The sequence below is a fragment of the Polypterus senegalus genome, chromosome 9 (assembly GCF_016835505.1).
Source record: "Polypterus senegalus isolate Bchr_013 chromosome 9, ASM1683550v1, whole genome shotgun sequence".
NCBI classification, from domain to species: domain Eukaryota; kingdom Metazoa; phylum Chordata; class Cladistia; order Polypteriformes; family Polypteridae; genus Polypterus; species Polypterus senegalus.
In genome coordinates this window covers 171,109,344-171,128,358 of record NC_053162.1, presented here as the reverse complement: position 1 = coordinate 171,128,358, position 19,015 = coordinate 171,109,344, and the positions used below count along the sequence as shown (strand labels likewise).

General features: G+C 43.1%; 1 protein-coding gene across 2 annotated transcripts in view; it reads right to left on the bottom strand.

Moving 5' to 3' along the window:
• The window catches only part of LOC120535975 (cell surface glycoprotein MUC18-like), a 74,905-nt gene that overhangs the window by 21,354 nt on the left and 34,536 nt on the right, over window positions 1-19,015 (bottom strand). For both annotated transcript variants that reach the window (XM_039764226.1, XM_039764227.1), the window contains exons 2-5: window positions 2,191-2,318; window positions 632-845; window positions 460-530; window positions 294-372 (exon numbers count right to left, since the gene is read on the bottom strand). In XM_039764226.1, coding sequence (XP_039620160.1) covers window positions 294-372; window positions 460-530; window positions 632-845; window positions 2,191-2,318 — 492 coding nt within the window. The remainder of the gene's footprint in view (window positions 1-293; window positions 373-459; window positions 531-631; window positions 846-2,190; window positions 2,319-19,015) is intronic.

Here is a 19,015-nt window from a genome sequence, read left to right as displayed (position 1 = left end):
CATCACTCCTGGGTAAACTTGGTATGGTCCTTACAGTTGGGCCTAATGGCCTGGAGGACGCTTTAATGGGGGCCTGTAGTGATCCGGGTCAGTGTACTGAGATCCACAAAGCTTGTTGGTCCACCTAAAGGGCGCTTCACTCTGAAGTCCACATGTTGTAATTGGGAGGATATACGGTATACTGGAGACTATACAGTGGCAATCAGCGCCTTACAGATTGTGACCCCCAACACGGCTCCCTTCCGGGGGCAGTCTAGTGTGGTCTCCCCGCCTTTCCCATCCACAGTACTCACTGTCCACGAATGGCTGCTGGTTCCGATACCAGGTGATGTTGAGTGATGGGTATCCATTCCTGGCTGTGCAGGTGGCGATCTGGAAGAGACACACAATGTGACATTTGAAGCTGCTCAGTGGCTGCCCAAAGGGTACAGGACACTGATTTGACCTTGTGGTCAGTACCTTGGAGGGGTCCGTTTCAAGAACTGAAATTCCGGTGTGTGTGCCTTCAATTTCTGGAGGCTCTGGCTTAGCTGAAAGAAGAAGAAGAAGAAGAAGAAGGAGAAGACCCCCCCATTGAGTAGAAGTGGCCACAAGGGTCAGCGGGTAAGAGGACAACTCGAAGGAAGCCTACCAAACACGAGCAGTTCTGTCCTGCTCTCTCCGTTGCCTGCTGACACTGCTCCGACCTGACAGAAGAAGACTCGGTGGTCCTGAAGGGTCACGTCCCTGATGGTCAGCGTGTAGTCCTGGCTCATGCTGATCCTGTTGGTGTACTCCGTGCCATTGTCTGCAATGCTCACTGGACCCCCCATGTAGTAGATCCTCTCTCTGTGACTCGGACCCATCTGAGGAAGAAGAAGAAGGTGAGCCTGTGTGACCGTGAGAGCACTTGTCGTGTGTGTGTGTATTTAATGTCCATCTGTGTGACATATGACTGTATACCCTACAACTGTTCATGTGTATACATGGGGGTCCGGGTGTCAGTTCTGTATACTTTTGAGCTAATCGTGTGTGTGTGTGTACAGATGTGTGAGTTTGAATGGGTGCCATGGAGTCCATGTGTGCACTTCATAGTAAGCCTGTCTACTGGTACACGTTGGCACACGTACTGAACGCATACCAGTTCTGACATTGGACCATTGGAACTTTTGACTGGCCGCTTCCAGGGAAATTAAGTCTGGAGGGTCCTAACTATAAGCTCCATGTTGGACTTGTAAAACTCTATGGTCAGATGTATAAGAATTTCACTGGACTTCATGTACATGAAGGTAAACGTGAACTGGAACTGAACTGGAATCTGAATGAACACACAAGGGGAGAATTTCGCTGGACAATATCGACTACAAATGTTTATGATGCTCCATCTGTTGGAATGACACATGCAACACATTTTATTACTACAAATGTTTGTGATGTGCCACCCATTGAAATGACAGACATGGCAACCAGATGGACACACAGATACAGGAACACTTGTCCTTTTCTTGAAGTGGATATTGTTCAACTAGGGGTAATGGTTGGTGGAGCCCACCCTGGCAGGACTTGGTGTGAAGTGAGAAACTGAATGCCAGTCCACTGGAGGAGCCACTAATGCACACCAGATACATTTGCCATCCACCCATCCATCTTCTTAACCAGCTAATCATGGGTGGGGTGGAGGGGACAGCTGGTGGCATTTAATCCAATGCAGGGTGGCAGTAGGTGTATATGTGCTGCATGTCCATTGGAGGGCACACTGGCATCGCTAACTTGCATACCCACAGCTGTTCAGGGCCGGTTCACTTCAGGGTTGTGGGAGGACGTGTCTCCATGCACGTATTTTATTTATTTATGCTGGACCCCGGGGTTCTTTTGAGTGGATGGATGTGTGCAGATGTGACCGTGCAATTCCATGAGTGTGCAGCTGTGTGCTTCTGCCAGTTTGCCATCTTGGCCTCTTTTCTCCTGGGCAGTGGCCCACCTGCTGTCCAGTGCAGAGTAGTGCAAGTGGACTGGTGAAATGAGAGATGGACAGGGACTTTTAAAACCCCCATCATTGTTCTCCCATCCTTGTCTTTTTTACATCTTTAATTGTTCTTATGCTTTTAGGATGAAAGGTGCTGTATAAGACAGACCAATTAACTGAAGCCCACCCTTTTCTACTGCCCACTCCATTCCCCATTTGACTGCTCACACTTTCTGTCCACTTACAATGAACCACTGCACAAATGTGTTGTTGGTCTCCTCCGAGATGAAGGCCTCACAGGGGATGTTAGCTGTTGTCCCACGTAGCACCTTGACCACCTCCTTCATGGACACGGTCACCATCGAAGTCGTCCCTGCAAAAGAAGCCGACATGGAGCTGGTCAACATGATGGCATCCTCCGTACTCCCGCTAACAGCAGAGAAGCCGAAAGGCGGCCGTTTGAGCAAAGAGCGTCACGCAATGCAAGGAATCCGAGCAAAAGTGCAGCTCATAGCTTTGCAGTGCGTCACCAGGGACATCAAAGAAAGGGTCCATTTAGCCGAGAAGAATTGGCCAGTGTGCTCCAGCGGCAATCCTCACATGCCTTCCTTGAGAGCAAATGATAAGAAGTGACCCCATCGCCGATTTCGGCTAGACCTGAGAGGAAGTCGTCTCTGTGTGACTCGCACAGCTCACTCGCTGCCTGCCTCCATGTCTCCCACCACACCTTAACGTGCAGTCACCGATCTCAAGGCTCCGTTTCAGTTACCACCTCAGCCACCGTGGTGTCAGCTGCCTACCCAATTCATCCAGTTGTCATAACGCAGCCTCTGCCTTCCTTAATGCCACCCTCCCAGTAGACTTGCTGGACCTTTCAAAGCCCTCCTAGTTTAGAATGTGACTTCCTGGCCTGCCACCTGCTCCCAGTATGTCTGCCCCATTTCCTACATAGGACTTTCCCTTATAACCACTTCAGACCCTGGTCATCACCTGTGGGGCAGACCTGAGAGGACACTGTCACCGCATCACACGCTGAGCTACTCAAGTGTCTCTTGGAGGTTTATCTTTTCCTATTTTAGATCCTCCTCTCCAGCGTCTCTCCTATGAAGGAACATTTTGGAAAAAATTAAATGAATGAATAAATAAATGAATACATGCAATGTGATAGTAAATAAGTTATAACAAGATGACGTGCGTATAAATAATTAAATAAGAGCATTCCTTACTCCTTGTCTCTGCTTTATACTCATTGTTTGTTAGGACTCTGTGTGCATGAGAGCCATCTTCAGTCGCAGGGATCATGGGGTAGTTGGTGTGAGTTATTAGGTGTCTCAGACTACATGACAGGCCTTCAGCTCTCTAGATTTATGTAAGTGAAAGCTACGAATGAAAATCGCTGGAAAAGTTGTGTAATTTGACGTGACCTTTAGTATTTACTGAACCCTAGCCCCCTAAGTTTAACTGTTTCCTCCAAACCAGACCCACGCTAACACCTACAGTAATCTGAACTTCTGACATCTGAATATTGAATGTGGGAGGCAGGGTGTGACAGGCCCACATCAGTCCTCACCCAATCTGGCAGTGAGGAGGGGAGGCAGGGTCTGGCATGCCAACCTCATTCCCTGCTCCATCTGGTCAGGAGGAGGAGGGGTAGGGTCTATGGTCTGACACGCCCATGTTAGTCCCCACTTAATCTGGCAAGGAGGGGGAGGGGAGGCAGGGTCTGACACGCCTGCTTCAGTCCCCGCCCCTCTGGTAGGAAAGAGGGGAGGCAGGGTCTGACACGCCCAGCTCTGTCCCCACTTCATCTGGCAGGGAGGAAGGAAGGCAGGATCTTACATGCCCACATCAGTCCCAACCCAATCTGGCAGTGAGGAGGGGAGGCAGGGTCTGACATGCCAACCTCATTCCCTGCTCCATCTGGTAGGGCGGAGGAAGGGTAGGGTCTGACATGCCCACCTCAGTCCACGCCCCATCTGGTATAGAGGATGGGTAGGGTCTATGGTCTGACACGCCCATGTTAGTCTCCACTCAATCTGGCAAGGAGGGGGAGGGGAGGCAGGGTCTAACATGCCTGCTTCAGTCCCCGCCCCTCTGGTAGGAAAGAGGGGAGGCAGGGTCTGACACGCCCAGCTCTGTCCCCACTTTATCTGGCAGGGAGGAAGGAAGGCAGGATCTGACACGCCCACGTCAGTCTCCGCCCCTTCTCATCTTCTTTTGTCCAGTCATATGGCAGTTTGATTGATTGTTTCTTTCTGTGATAAATTTCTGCAACATTCTGAACAAAAGACTTTATCCCTTCCCATGATTTATTTTAAAATCATTTTATCTTCTCAAAAGTCTTCTGTTTTTCCTGTATCATTTAAATATATCATCACTGATCTTAATAAAAATCTATTCTCTACAATCATCTTGATAATTTCACTAAAATTATAAAAGACTTTCCTTTTTAACTAGATTTGTCCATTAGTTTCCAATGGTACTTCCCAAACTTTTTACATTATGTTATAAAGAGTTGTCATGTTTCTCACTCCCCCCCACCCCCATCTTTCAATATCCTATAAACACTGATGTAATCCTCAGTGTCCTAACCGACGTCTATCACTGGTAATGTCATCTCTCCTTGGCTGACTGTTACATTTATTTATATCCTTGACTAACAGTTTAATTGATATAAATGTCTTCTCTTACTGCTGTATTACCATTCTACTTGCCACTCATTTATAATTAATTTTTTGATTAAATTTTGAATTTAATTTTGTCCCAGAGGTAATTCTAAACCTACTTGCTCTTTATTCAATGCTTCTGTGCCAATTTATCAGCAATCTTGTAAGCCAGTATAATTTTATGCCTTGGAATCCATCTTATTTTCACTAATACTCTATTCGTGTCTTATGTTAATTTGTGTTGCATTGCTAAAATTAAATCTTCTCTTTCAGCCAACAGACTCTACAGCTAGCAAGGACAATAAAGCCACTCATCCCATTTTCTGCAGCAAGTGTAAGATTACTGAATATGGGAGGTGGGGAGGGTCGGAAAAAATGGCCACGCCCACAATAGTCCACACCCAGTCCCACGACCAGCAGTGGATTATTCAATGAGAGGTGGAGTGGGGTCAAAAAATGGCCACGCCCACAATAGTCTACACCCAGTCCCACGACCAGCAGTGGATTATTCAATGAGAGGTGGAGTGGGGTCAAAAAATGGCCACGCCCACAACAGCCCACATCTAGCAGTGGAGTAGTGAGGGGAGGATTACTGAGTACAGTAGGTGGGGTCTGAAATCTTTCAATGCCTACCATCAGCGCCCCCCCCCAGCACACATTCTAGTCCTACAGTGAGGGTGAGGAGTAAGCCCTGTTTACAGTACACTTACAAGCCGGTGCTGTCAGTGACCAAAATGCATTTATGCTCAGATGGCCGGTTCCATCGCTCTGTCGATATTTTCGTAGTCCGTAGGTGGCAGTATTTGGTCGGTGTTGCATACCTAACAATATCACAGCAGAGAAAGCGAATTGCTCAGATGATTGTTCAGCTTTCAGATGGCTATGCTCGATGAGACACTACTGATGGAAGAAGGGTTGTGCCTGTTATTACTGACTTTACGATAACCAAAAAGGCGTTCTGTCCAGCACTAATTGTAATTTAATTGCACATCTTTGTATTAATCTGAGTATCTTTGCCTCTGTCACTAGCCTTTCATCGAAATTTGCCATTTTGGATTTGAAGCGATGTGCCAGGAAAACATTGTGTGTGTCGAAAACCCATCGTGCCCGAACTGTGTGAGGGGACACGTCTCCGTGTCTCATGTCACATTGGCTGTGTGGTTCGCGCGACCACAGCTTTAATTTTCAGTCTTCTCAAGCCACATTTACAGCAGACACATCAGATGAAGAATCCTGACGAAGAATTCAGAGCATTTGTGATTTGAAGCAGCCGCTTCGCTATCTGCCACAGACTTGCCCAGTCACAACTCGGAGAATGTACGTTGCTGACAACTGATCAATCAGAACGCTGTACTCGCTAGCGCCCGCCCTCGCAACTTTGACGGTTTCCATTTCAAAGCGTTTCTCATTGCGAGTGTTGTGACTAAAATAAATAAATTAAGGAATAATTAAATAAACACATGCACAAAACTGCAATAAAAACATATGACATGGCACATGTAATGATTTCTGCTCACATATTTTGTTATGATTTATGTATTGCTATGTTTCGCAATGCATTTATTTATTAGCAAATACACTTTTTATTTCCGAAATATTTATCTCCAAGTTGCTACAGTTTGCCCCCGAGTAGGAGCGTCGTTGGTATCAGCACTTTTTAGAAGCGTATGCAGCTTTTCGGATCAGGCCATTATCTCATCGTATATACCAGGAGGTTAAAACGGTGGGTTTCCCCCCCGTGAAGATCCGTGAAGTTTTCGCGTTGTTGACCAGTGGAGGAACAAGGGCTGATACGGTGACCAGGGGTGTCGCTAGTTCCAGTACGTACTGGGGACTTAACCCAAATTCCCTGACGTCCGGGAGTATGGGGGTCTGCCTTGGAGATTTTGCACTGTTGAGGGAAGAGGGGTCCATCTCGGAGTTTTTTGTGTTGCCGCTGTCCCTTAATCAAAACGGTACACAGAAGAAACCGGGGCTAACCTGTAGAAGTTCAGACGCTCTAAGCATACGTTCGTTGGCTCATCGCTGTCGAGGATCAGGGACTAAAACAGTGCCACTATGCTAGAAGCCTAAGTACTTTAGACGGGTAGGATGGAGGGTTCCGACAGATCAAGGTCTGGACGCTTGAGATCGCTCCCGAGTCATCTATCCATTCATTATCCAACCCACTATATCCCAACTACATGGCTGTACTGGAGCCAATCCCAGCCAACACCGAGCGCAAGGCAGGAAACAAACCCCGGGCAGGTCGCACACATCCACACACCAAGCACACAATTTGGAATCGCCAATGCACCTAACCTGCATGTCTTTGGTCCGTGGGAGGAAACCGGAGCACCCAGAGGAAACCCACGCTGACACGGGGAGAACATGCGCCACCGTGCCGCCCCTCCCGAGTCATATCCCACTTGTTTCACTTCACCCCCCTGACTTGTCCGGTTTGCAGAGCCTGCTTGATCCTCCCCATTTCGCTCACTAGGGGGCTCACTAGGTACACCGCACCGTCTTTCTGGGCGGGTGATTAGAAGACGAGCCTCAAATTGGAGGAGATTTCATTTATTTTGTTGAGAAGATGCAGGCGAAGGGTGGACGCAGCCTTCAAATCCAATAACCCACTTAAGAGTGAAGCAAATGCACTTTCCGTTCGATAACGACGGCACACGGCCGGACTTCCGCGGGTCCGGCGGCCTGAGCAGGTAATTCCATTAGAGCGGAGGAGCGGCTTAACCCGTCAGGCACCGCCAAAGCAGCAACAGCGCTTTGTGGTTTCACTTGATTAAACTCTTTGGCCATTTTCTATGATTTCGGTGTGTTGGGTGCGCTTGGTCAGCGCTTTAGGAGTCGAGAAGGTCAGCATATCCAATTCAAGCAGCAAGGGTGTCAAACTCCAATCCCAGTGAGGTGGGCGCGATGGCTACAGCTTCAGCCACTTTTTAAATTATTTTGCTAATGGAACGGCCATCTTTTACCTTCATTTTAATTGACTTGTATTTTAAGATTCAGAACCCCTCATTGTTTCTTTTTTTACTCATTAAAGTGGTGCAAAAGTGCCAACATATGAACAAGCGAACCTCATTCCATCTGAACCTTTTTGGCAGATCTGTGAGCCTTAGAGTTAAATAGCGGCCTGCAGGAAGAGCAGCAGTTTGCTTCCAGCTAAGGAAGTGGGTAGAGTGAGAATGTCATCCCTCACGGAGTGGAGTGTAAGACCCCCACACTTAGGTGGGCAAGGAAGACTGTTAAAAAGAAAGCCAGTTAAAATGAAGGCAAAAAGATGTCTGCTCTGTTAGCAGCAGCAATTGGTTATTAATTAAGGAAGCGGCTGGAACAAAAACTGCATCCATCGTAGCCCCGACAACCTGAGTTTGACACCCCTGCTCTATAAGATGAAGATATTGCTGGCCTGGGAAAAATGTAAATGTTTTAAGAGTCTTTCTGGACAAAGTGAAGAATTAAAGGAGGAGCGGTCAGGACAGGACAGGTGCACAGGTCAGTAGGTAGTTTATCAGGAGATTGTGAAGGCAGAGCAGCCAGAGAGGACCATTGTGGTAAATGAGTCAGATAAGGTGAGCCTATAGATCAGTCCGTTATCTCATCGGGTGTAACTGGGCTTGAGCCACACACCTGTACATTCAAAAATATTTTCTGTCTCTTCAGCGCCTTTCCTCGGGATCCTTGTGTGTCTGTGCCTCCCTTGACGGGTGCTTCCTGTCTCATTGTGTGTTCCTGTTTAGCATTCTGTTCAATTTCTGTCAATTCAAGGTGTCTTGTTCACATCCCATCCACTTTTATACCTTCTGTCTTTGAAGTCGACTCTCAGCATGCCTCCTACACCTTTACTTCTTCTTGTGTGTCTCACACTTGCACTTCTTCTGTCAGTTGCATCACCAAAGCCAAGCTGACCAATCACTCACACACTCTAACACACACACACAGACATTAGTCTTTCATTATATAATAGATGAAAGTTCTAACTGATTGAGATGGAGTTAGGATTTGTGTATTTTCTCAACCCCACCAAAATTTAATTCCTGGTTATGCTCTTGGTTGGCAGTCAGCTACTCAGGAGAGGGTGGCAAGAAAAGAAGGGACAAATGGAGAGTAAATTGGCAGTTAGTCAGCTGGACAGGTGAGTTGATGGGTGATCCATTAACTTATCAGTTCAGTCAGGAGGACAGTGACATGGTGCCACCTGTGGACAGGTAGCAACACTCTTTAAAAATCAAGGTGCCAAAGTGGTTCTTCAGAGTGATGCCATAGGGGAACCATCTTTGGGTCCTTAAAGAATCATCCACATGAAGGTTCAATACAGAACCTTTGTTTATATAGACCCATAACAACGAGCGCTTCAAGGTTTGGAGGTATCACGGTCTTATGGGTGTTGAGCACGTTGACTTACATATTTAAATTTGAGGAATTACCCTTTGGGGGGGTGTCGAGGATGTTGAATTTCATATATACAGTAATATTAAAGAGTGGGGTTGGGGATACCCTCTGGGCTTTTGGCATGTGGATATATGTTTCCAAAATTGGGGAGGTTGCTTTTTTAATGGCCACCTTGGGATATTGAATGCGTTGATATATATCTCTCTATTATAGTATAAAAAAATCTTTTGATGAAAAGAGACTTTTTGGAAGAGAGAGTTTTTCAAGTCCCGCCTCCTCTCAGCCATTTTCAAACAAGACCTCACCTCTCATTCGTGTGAATGCTTTTGTCAGACACACTTCCTGCGTTCTCAGCTCTTATATATTTTAACGTTTTCCTCAGTTTAAGTTCCCAATTAAAGAAAACGTATTATCTCCAAATCTTATTGACGAATTTCATCCTGAAGGGTTATCAACATAAAAAATGAGTACACGGGCAATCCTATTACCGAGAAACGAGGAAGTCACACAAATTAACGCCAAAATGTCGATCGGTTACATGGCATATTGGTTAAATGTGTATCAATAGACTGTGCTCAAACAGTTGGGAGTGGTGGTGAGGAAAATGAAAACATCAACTTACAATATTACGAAGAATATCTGTGACCGTTAACACCGTCTGGTCTTACAACGCACAAATTACTGGAGAAAGAAGGATGTATCCAAGAAAGGTAATGTAGGACATCTTCAGGGGATAACATTAGACAACAAAGGAGATCTTGATATGCCATTCATATCAAAGCTTTAACAGTTTCCTGTTAGAAAAGCTTTTGCAAAGACAATTTACAAATCTCAGAGCCAAACATTCGAAAAAGTCATTTTATTTAATAGAGAGAAAGAAACGAAATTCAATCACGGACAGTTATACGTTGCGTTGATGTATATGTACCAATATCCATGAAAATAAAAATCTGTTTAAATTGTACATCCGCATCCCCATACGTGAGCGGCAGAACCGCAAAGAGGCTACAGCGTAGGTATATATATATATATATATATTACGATTATAGTTATTGTGTAGGTATTTTAGACTTACTTTACATTGTTCAGGTACCCATTTCCTTTATCATTCCAACCGTACCCCCATTAACATGTCTATTGAGGTGATCACCATCGATCAAAGAACTGTCACTTACCGAGTGGTTTCCATACCTGGAGATGGCACCTATCTTTTCCATTCTCTTTGTTACATATTGAACGGCAATATCAGGCTCACTCTTGATATCCGGAGGAACATTCTGTCTTATGTATTGAATGACTGGGACAGGTTCAAGGTGTGGACTGATGACGGTACAGGAGATAATTATACTACACTGGAGCACTAGAAGAGTGAAATGCTTAAACCCTTCACTTATGCATCTGCATGTGAGTTGATGGCTGCCGCTGAATTGTTCGGTTGTCGCTTTCAAGTGTACCGAAATGGCCAAATATTTTACACCTTTCGACAACCGCCAGTGCCTCTTAAACATCTTAGATTGACAGGTGACGATTTCAATAGTGGACACTTTGATGTTTATAAATGTTTAAACTCTCAAAAGCTGGATGTGATTTTATCGATGAAACCGGTTGTATGCTTACAACGCTTGACAGATGCCGAATGTCTCTTCAACACAAGAAATATTGTCGTAATTAAAACAAACCATGAAACTCAAACCGATTATGACAGCAGCAATCCAAGCTGTGAGATTTGAGACAAGATTACTGTTCACATGGCCAACTGTAAGTTACATGCTTAAGAGTAAGCTCAGCACACAGTTTGGTCATATTACAACCGGAGGGCCGAACTGACAATGTGTTACACAAAGAGATCCTTAACAAATAATTATTGGTATATTTTCCCCTCAGTTTAAAACGGTTTAATTTTCTTCTTAATAAAAATTTTAAGGCAGTACTTCGATGCTGCGAAGCGCGGGTATTTTGCTAGTATATCTATACTAATAAAAGGCAAAGCCCTCACTGACTCACTCACTCACTCACTCACTCACTCATCACCAATTCTCCAACTTCCCGTGTAGGTAGAAGGCTGAAATTTGGCAGGCTCATTCCTTACAGCTTACTTACAAAAGTTAGGCAGGTTTCATTTTGAAATTCTACACATAATGGTCATAACTGGAAGCTATTTTTCTCCATATACTGTAATGGAGTTGAGCTGGATGGCTGTGTGGGGCGGAGTTTCATGTGACATCATCACGCCTCCCACGTAATCACGTGAACTGACTATCAATGCAGTACATAGAAAACCAGGAAGAGCTCAAAAAAGCGCTAAAGAAAACATGCATTATATAATTGAGAAGGCAGTGAGCGACTGACATATACAACCATATTCATGAGTGCTGCTACTTCGGAAACAAAGCAAGGTGTAAACCTACACTTTAAATTAAGTTCATAGACAGGCTGCCGCTGGCGTTTGTAATTTAGTGCCTGCCCATATAAGGCCGTCCGTCAGCGGCAATCCAATAGAAACACTGCCGCTAAATATTCACGGGTGAAGGACTGTGTTTTTATGGAGAGGAAGATGAGATGGTCAGGGTGGTGTTTGGCACAAACTCAGCGAAACTGTGAGAGAAACTTTTAAGTGCCGGGTCTTAGCTAACATTACATACAGCTGTGGACATCACACGAGATGGCACCAGCACAGCTGGGAACCTTCAATGCAAGAACACCAAGCGGCTCACGTGAACTGATGCAGGGCACAGACAAAAAGCAACAGTTCCAAAGAGTGCTGAACAAAAACCGAATTACACAATTGAGAAGGCAGCAAAAATATGAAGCGTCTGATACATACAATCATATTCATAAGTGCGCTACTGCGGAAACAAAGCACACGGTGGAAAAAGTGAATGTTCCGCTAAAGGAAGACAGTGTAAAAAAACCCGTGCATGCAGTGTGTCAGGTCTCAGATAAAGAAGAAGACGAGCTGTTTATTGATGCAGTAAGAAAAGAATCGATGAATGAAACCTGTCATCTTAACAACGATTGACAAACACGGAATGTAACTTGAACACAACACATCCTACTAATACGACCCTGATTGAAACAAATAATGATAATCAAATCCTTGATGACAGCAACACTCAGTAACACTCACAAAACAAATACTGTATATTGACAATCATGTTACGTTATTTTTAAAATGTTCCCTTTTCTTTTTTATAACTTCTTTAACACACTTCTTCTCCACTGCGAATATATATATATATATATATAGATATATATATATATATATACCCGATCTACATACTCTCAAATAGACAAGCCACACGCCGTGGTGCAATTGTAGAGGCTTCGCCTCTAGCGCCGACATCCGAGATTCGATTCCCGAGAAGGGATGCACTGAGTATGTACGTGCGCTTCCTGATTCATTTTATCCTCGCATCTCCTTGGTTTGAGACGTATGAAAAAATATTAGGTTAACGCAGAGTCATGTTACGTTATTTTTAAAATGTTTACTTTTCTTAGCACAAGCACAGCTGAGAAGCTTCGTTGCATATACTCCATAATGCGTTAAAAAATAACGCATTTAATCGCACTTTCAATTCCAAGCAAAGGGGAACTTTTGTCAATGCATGATTTCCTGGTACATCCATTACACTGATGCACACATCACAGCCACAAAAATGTTAGAGTCGGAATAAAGCGCGTTCCTACGACTGATCGGAGGAAAATTTTCATTTCAAAAGACTACCCTAGTGAAGCCTTGATAAAAGCGTGGTTTTGTGCACACTGAAAAGCAAGTAAACTTAGATGCATTACAGAAAGCGGACTTTGTGGCTCTTACTGGGGATCATTGGACTTCTGTGACCGTTAGTAATTCTAATTACATCTAATTACAAAATGTTCACTGATCACACTGTTTTAGCCTAATGTACAAAATAATTTTGGCTGAGGTTACTCAGAGTTTAAAGATTAAGTTGGTCAAATTACCTTTTATGTTTCTGACTTATTTTTTTAAGAAGAAAAACTGCACTTTATGTTGAAATTTTGGTTATTATTTAAAGACAATACTATTCTGAAAATGTACTTAAAGTACTTAAACTACCACTTTATTTTTAAATCTGCCCAATTTTAACCAGGGATGATATTTTTGTTTCTGTTTTGAATTGAAATGCAGTTTAAAAGCATTTTTTTTTTCAGAAATTAAAACAGCTTGAGTTTACAATATTCATGTCCATGTCTATTATTTGATTCTGTAAGCCCACTAAAACCCTTTTAAATTAAAACAAAACATTTTCGATTTGGGGCAACTTTACGTGTGCGATTACATACGATTAATCAAGATTAATTCTTACACAGCCTCTAATTAATTGGATTAATTTTTTAATCGAGTCCCACCCTAATATATATATATATATATATATATATATAGATATATATATATATAGATTTGTATATACTGTATGTGTATATACAGTTTATATGTAGATATGTATATGTGTATATATATATATATGTATTTATGTATGTATGTATGTGTGTGTGTGTGTGTGTGTGTGTGTGTGTGTATATATATATATATATATATACAGTGGGATGCAAAAGTTTGGGCAACCTTGTTAATAGTCATTATTTTCCTGTATAAATCGTTTGGTTGTTACGATAAAAAATGTCAGTTAAATATATCATATAGGAGACACACACAGTGATATTTGAGAAGTGAAATGAAGTTTATTGGATTTACAGAAAGTGTGCAATAATTGTTCAAACAAAATCAGGCAGGTGCATAAATTTGGGCACCACAAAAAGAAATGAAATCAATATTTAGTAGATCCGCCTTTTGCAGAAATTACAGCCTCTAAACGCTTCCTGTAGGTTCCAATGAGAGTCTGGATTGTGGTTGAAGGTATTTTGGACCATTCCTCTTTACAAAACATCTCTAGTTCATTCAGGTTTGATGGCTTCCGAGCATGGACAGCTCTCTTTAACTCACACCACAGATTTTCAATTATATTCAGGTCTGGGGACTGAGATGGCCATTCCAGAACGTTGTACTTGTTCCTCTGCATGAATGCCTTAGTGGATTTTGAGCAGTGTTTCGTGTCGTTGTCTTGTTGAAAGATCCAGCCCGGCACAGCTTCAGCTTTGTCACTGATTCCTGGACATTGGTCTCCAGAATCTGCTGATACTGAGTGGAATCCATGCGTCCCTCAACTTTGACAAGATTCCCAGTCCCTGCACTGGCCACACAGCCCCACAGCATGATGGAACCACCACCATATTTTACTGTAGGTAGCAGGTGTTTTTCTTGGAATGCTGTGTTCTTTTTCCTCCATGCATAATGCCCCTTGTTATGCCCAAATAACTCAATTTTAGTTTCATCAGTCCACAGCACCTTATTCCAAAATGAAGCTGGCTTGTCCAAATGTGCTTGAGCATACCTCAAGCGGCTCTGTTTGTGCTGTGGGCGGAGAAAAGGCTTCCTCTGCATCACTCTCGCATACAGCATCTCCTTGTGTAAAGTGCTGAATGGTTGAACGATGCACAGTGACTCCATCTGCTGCAAGATGATGTTGTAGGTCTTGGTGCTGGTCTGTGGGTTGACTCTGACTGTTCTCACCATTCGTCGCTTCTGTCTATCCAAATCTTTCTTGGTCTGCCACTTGAGCCTTAACTTGAACTTGAGCCTGTGGTCTTCCATTTCCTCAATATGTTCCTAACTGTGGAAACAGACAGCTCTGGGACAGCTTTCTGTATCCTTCCCCTAAACCATGATGGTGAACAATCTTTGTCTTCAGGTCATTTGAGAGTTGTTTTGTGACCCCATGTTGCTACTCTTCAGAGAAAATTAAAGGAGGAGGGAAACTTACATTTGACCCCTTAAATACTCTTTCTCATTATAGGATTCACCTGTGTATGTAGGTCAGGGGTCACTGAGCTTACCAAGCCAATTTGAGTTCCAATAATTAGTTCTAAAAGTTTTGGAATCAATAAAATGACAACGGTGCCCAAATTTATGCACCTGCCTGATTTTGTTTGAACAATTATTGCACACTTTCTGTAAATCCAATAAACTTCATTTCACTTCTCAAATATCACTGTGTGTGTCTCCTATATGATATATTTAACTGACATTTATTATCGTAACAACCAACGATTTATACAGGAAAATAATGACTATTAACAAGGTTGCCCAAACTTTTGCATCCCACTGTATATATATGCCAGCAACACTCATATCAAAGACAAAACAATTACATTGTCAATCATGTTACGTTATTATTAAAATGTTTCCTTTTCTTTTTACTTCTCCGCTGCCAAGCACGGGTATTATGCTATATAGATAGATATAGAGATATAGATATAGATATATATATAGATATAGATATCTAGATAGATATATTGTATAGAGATATGAGAGTTGTTGTCATATCTATATATATATATCTATATCAAAGACAAGACAATTACATTGTCAATCATGTTACGTTATTTTTAAAATGTTTCCTTTTCTTTTTCATAACTTCTTTAACACTACTTCTCTGCTGCTAAGCGTGGGTATTCTGCTAGTATATATATATATATATATATATTTATTTATATATATATATATATAAATATATATATATATATATATATAATAAATATATATATATATATATAAATATATATATATATATATATATAAATAAATATATATATATATATATATAAATATATATATATATATATATATATATATATATATATATATATATATATATATAAATATATATATTTATATATATATATTTATATATATATATATATATATATATATATATTTATATATATATATATATATATATATATATATAATATATATATATATACATATTGTCAGGGATGCCAGGGGCCACGACCCGGCCGGGACGCAATGAGGGACCGGATGTGGGTCTGTGCCCACCCTGGATCACGTGTATAATATACACACACACAAAGATCTACTTGATTGGATACATACGTATACTGTAATTAAATAAAAAACAATGAAAACCTCTGAAGCTTAAGCCTCTAAAGCCCCCCCATCCACACCCCCTGAAACAGCTGATCATTACGGGCTTCATAAATAGTTATGACTAGATGATACCAGATTTATGAAATGTCAATGGGTTCCTGCATTTTAAAGGACTCCAGCTCAGTTCAGGTCTTCTTGATCTGCTGTATGATGCCAGTTAGCCCACTACATGTTAAAGGTTTCTGAGGAAACTTTTTCAAAGCCCACAGACCCAAATTCACATGCAAAGATCTCTTCCCAGTGTGAAATGGGTCCTTGTAAAGTGAGGCGCTCTATTATTACAAGAACCAGAAAGTACAAACACATACTGTAACTCCAGTTCTCCGGTCCTTGCACTGGCTTCCAGTTAAGCTGAGGGCTGATTTCAAAATCCTTCTTTTAATTTATAAAGCTTTGAATGACCAAGGCCCTGCTTACGTATCTGTGCTTATTGTTACTTACAAACCAGAGCACACATTGAGATCTCAAGATGCCAACCTACTTTAGATTACAAGGGTTAATAAAATAACAGCGGGTCAAGTTTTTAGTCAAAGGGTCCCATAGCTGTGGAATGGCCTGCTTGCTAATATAACAGATGCCCCTTCAGTCTCAGGTTTGAAATCCATGCTGAAGACGCACAATGTCGTTCTGGCTTACCCTGACTAGAGCTGCTGATTAGCTGTGCATACTGCATCTCTGTTTGTTAGTTATTTGTATAGAAGTAATATGATATTTTTACACAGTTACTCATCCTCCTCTGTTCGGTTTCTCTTCTCAGTATATACTTGTGGGACTCAGTGCTTCTGGTCTGCTGCCAGGCTGTTCTCCTGCATATGGAAAAGTAATCTCGGATAAAAGAGTATCGGAATTATTGGATGGAAAAATTCTCTCATCTGATTGGTCGGCCAGTACAGACACCACTATAGAAAACCCAGGAGCGTGTTGGTGGCCTGTTGGCCGAGGTCTCCAGGACTCTGATTTTATATTTGACCTTCTGTTTTACAATTTTAATTTCCGCCGTTGTCAAATGGCCATAGTCCATCAGTTCATTAATGGACACATATAGTTGGTTTCCATTTCTGTTGAATCTGTTCTGCCGTATTCTTGTGTCTTTTAACATATTTGCATTTATATGTGTACCAGTTGTGTATTTAGTAATTAATATAGTCTATACTTGTATTTTAACTGAGAATTGTTCACAGTGCTCTGCGCCTGCACTCAGGGAAGCATGGGCAGTGGTAATGGGGTCAGTCAGTCAGTCAGTCAGGAGAGCTACAGAACATCCAGTTTCATGGAGATTGTTTGGGTCATTCTAGCTACAGGACAGGCACTTAACTAGAGAGACACATATTGTCAAGGTACAAGAAAGTCTGCCACCAGAATAGGTGAGCTACCGGACAGTCAGCTTTACAAGCACAAAACACGATGACAGTCAGTGACACAGAGAAATGTGGTGGCCACACTCATGTACCTGGACAGCTGAATTAAAGGGTAGTCAGCAACATGACTTACTGGACAGCTCTATGAAGAGGTGAGTCCATTGTGTGGATGGACAGAGAGAGGACAATAAGTTATATGGACACAAGAGCAACTGGACAATCAGTTACATGGACAGGTGAGTGACTGGATGGTCCATTATGTGGACAAGCGAGCTGAAGGACGATCAGTTATATGAAGAGGTGAGTGACTGGCCCAGTCCATTACATAGACAAGTGAGCTACTGGACACTTAGTTTCATTGAGGGGTGTCTGGCTAGTTCATTATATGGACAAGTGGATGGCTTGACAGTCCATTATCTGGAAAAGTGAGCTACTGGACAGTTAGTTACATTGAGGGGTAAGTGACTGGCCAGTCCATTATATGGACAAGTGTACTGGTGGACAGTCATTGATATGAAGAGGTGAGTGGCTGATCAGTCCCTGATATGGACAAGCGAGCCACCACACAGTCAGTACCTTGGTAGATTGGACACTTGAGTCATTTACATTAACGGGTGATCTGAGTCTGTCATGAGAACTGGACGTCTGGCACAGAGGGCACCTCATGAGCTTCAAGGCCCATCAAGTGAGCTGCTGTGCAGTAGGTGGTCAGGAGCCTCTAAGTTAGCATTATGTCATTGGAGGTGGTGGGCAGTTACTTTGCTGGGCCAGGTAGGTCTGGGATCTGTGAAGTGATGGACAGACTGGACCGTGAGCAGTTAGTATCTGTGGTGGGCACCCACCTCCCCCACCCCCAATCCTGGACCCAGACATGGACCACGCTAAAGTGAGTGCCTGTAGAACAAGCAGCCTTTAGGGAGGCAACGACAGGGAAGGCAGAGCAGACACCCTTCACTTGGAAAACGCGGCGCGGCCAGACAAGTCCCATCAGTCATCATGAAAGACCGCATTCACAGCCGAGACCCCTCCCCGCCCAGCACTCCAGTGGGGCGACTTTAAATAGACACACAGTCGTTTCAAAGAAATGCCCCGGACCCCCTCCTCTCCAGCCCCCCTTCACTGTCCTTCGAAGTGAAAAGCAAATTTCCGCACCCGCGCGCTCCGGCTGGCAGAGCTGAATGGACGGCTTTTTAATTGGAAACATCTGGACGCTGCATGCGGGGAGGCTTGGTAATTAAGTGAGATGCTTATGCGTGGAGTTCGATATGAGGGGGCAACCTAAACAGAGCGGGTTTGAAGCCGGAGAAGATAAAGAAGTAGAGCCCACCCAAAGGACAGGCAGAGTGGTCTGTGGATCCTCCTACGTGCACCACAGTGACTTGGTGACCAGCATAAAGGTGGAGGTGGTTTGAATGTCTGTCAGTGTCTGTCTGTCTGCCTCATGCATGCTTTCCTCCTCGGCACACTGGCACACTGACTGGATGGGCACACTGGCGCCACCATTGCCCCCTGATTCAGTCTTTGGGATGAACTTCATGTCTTTGCTTGCACCTCATGCTACCAGACAGAGGCAGAGCGACAGCCGGACATGACGGATCTGACACTCTTGTTGTGAACAAGTAGCCAGGGT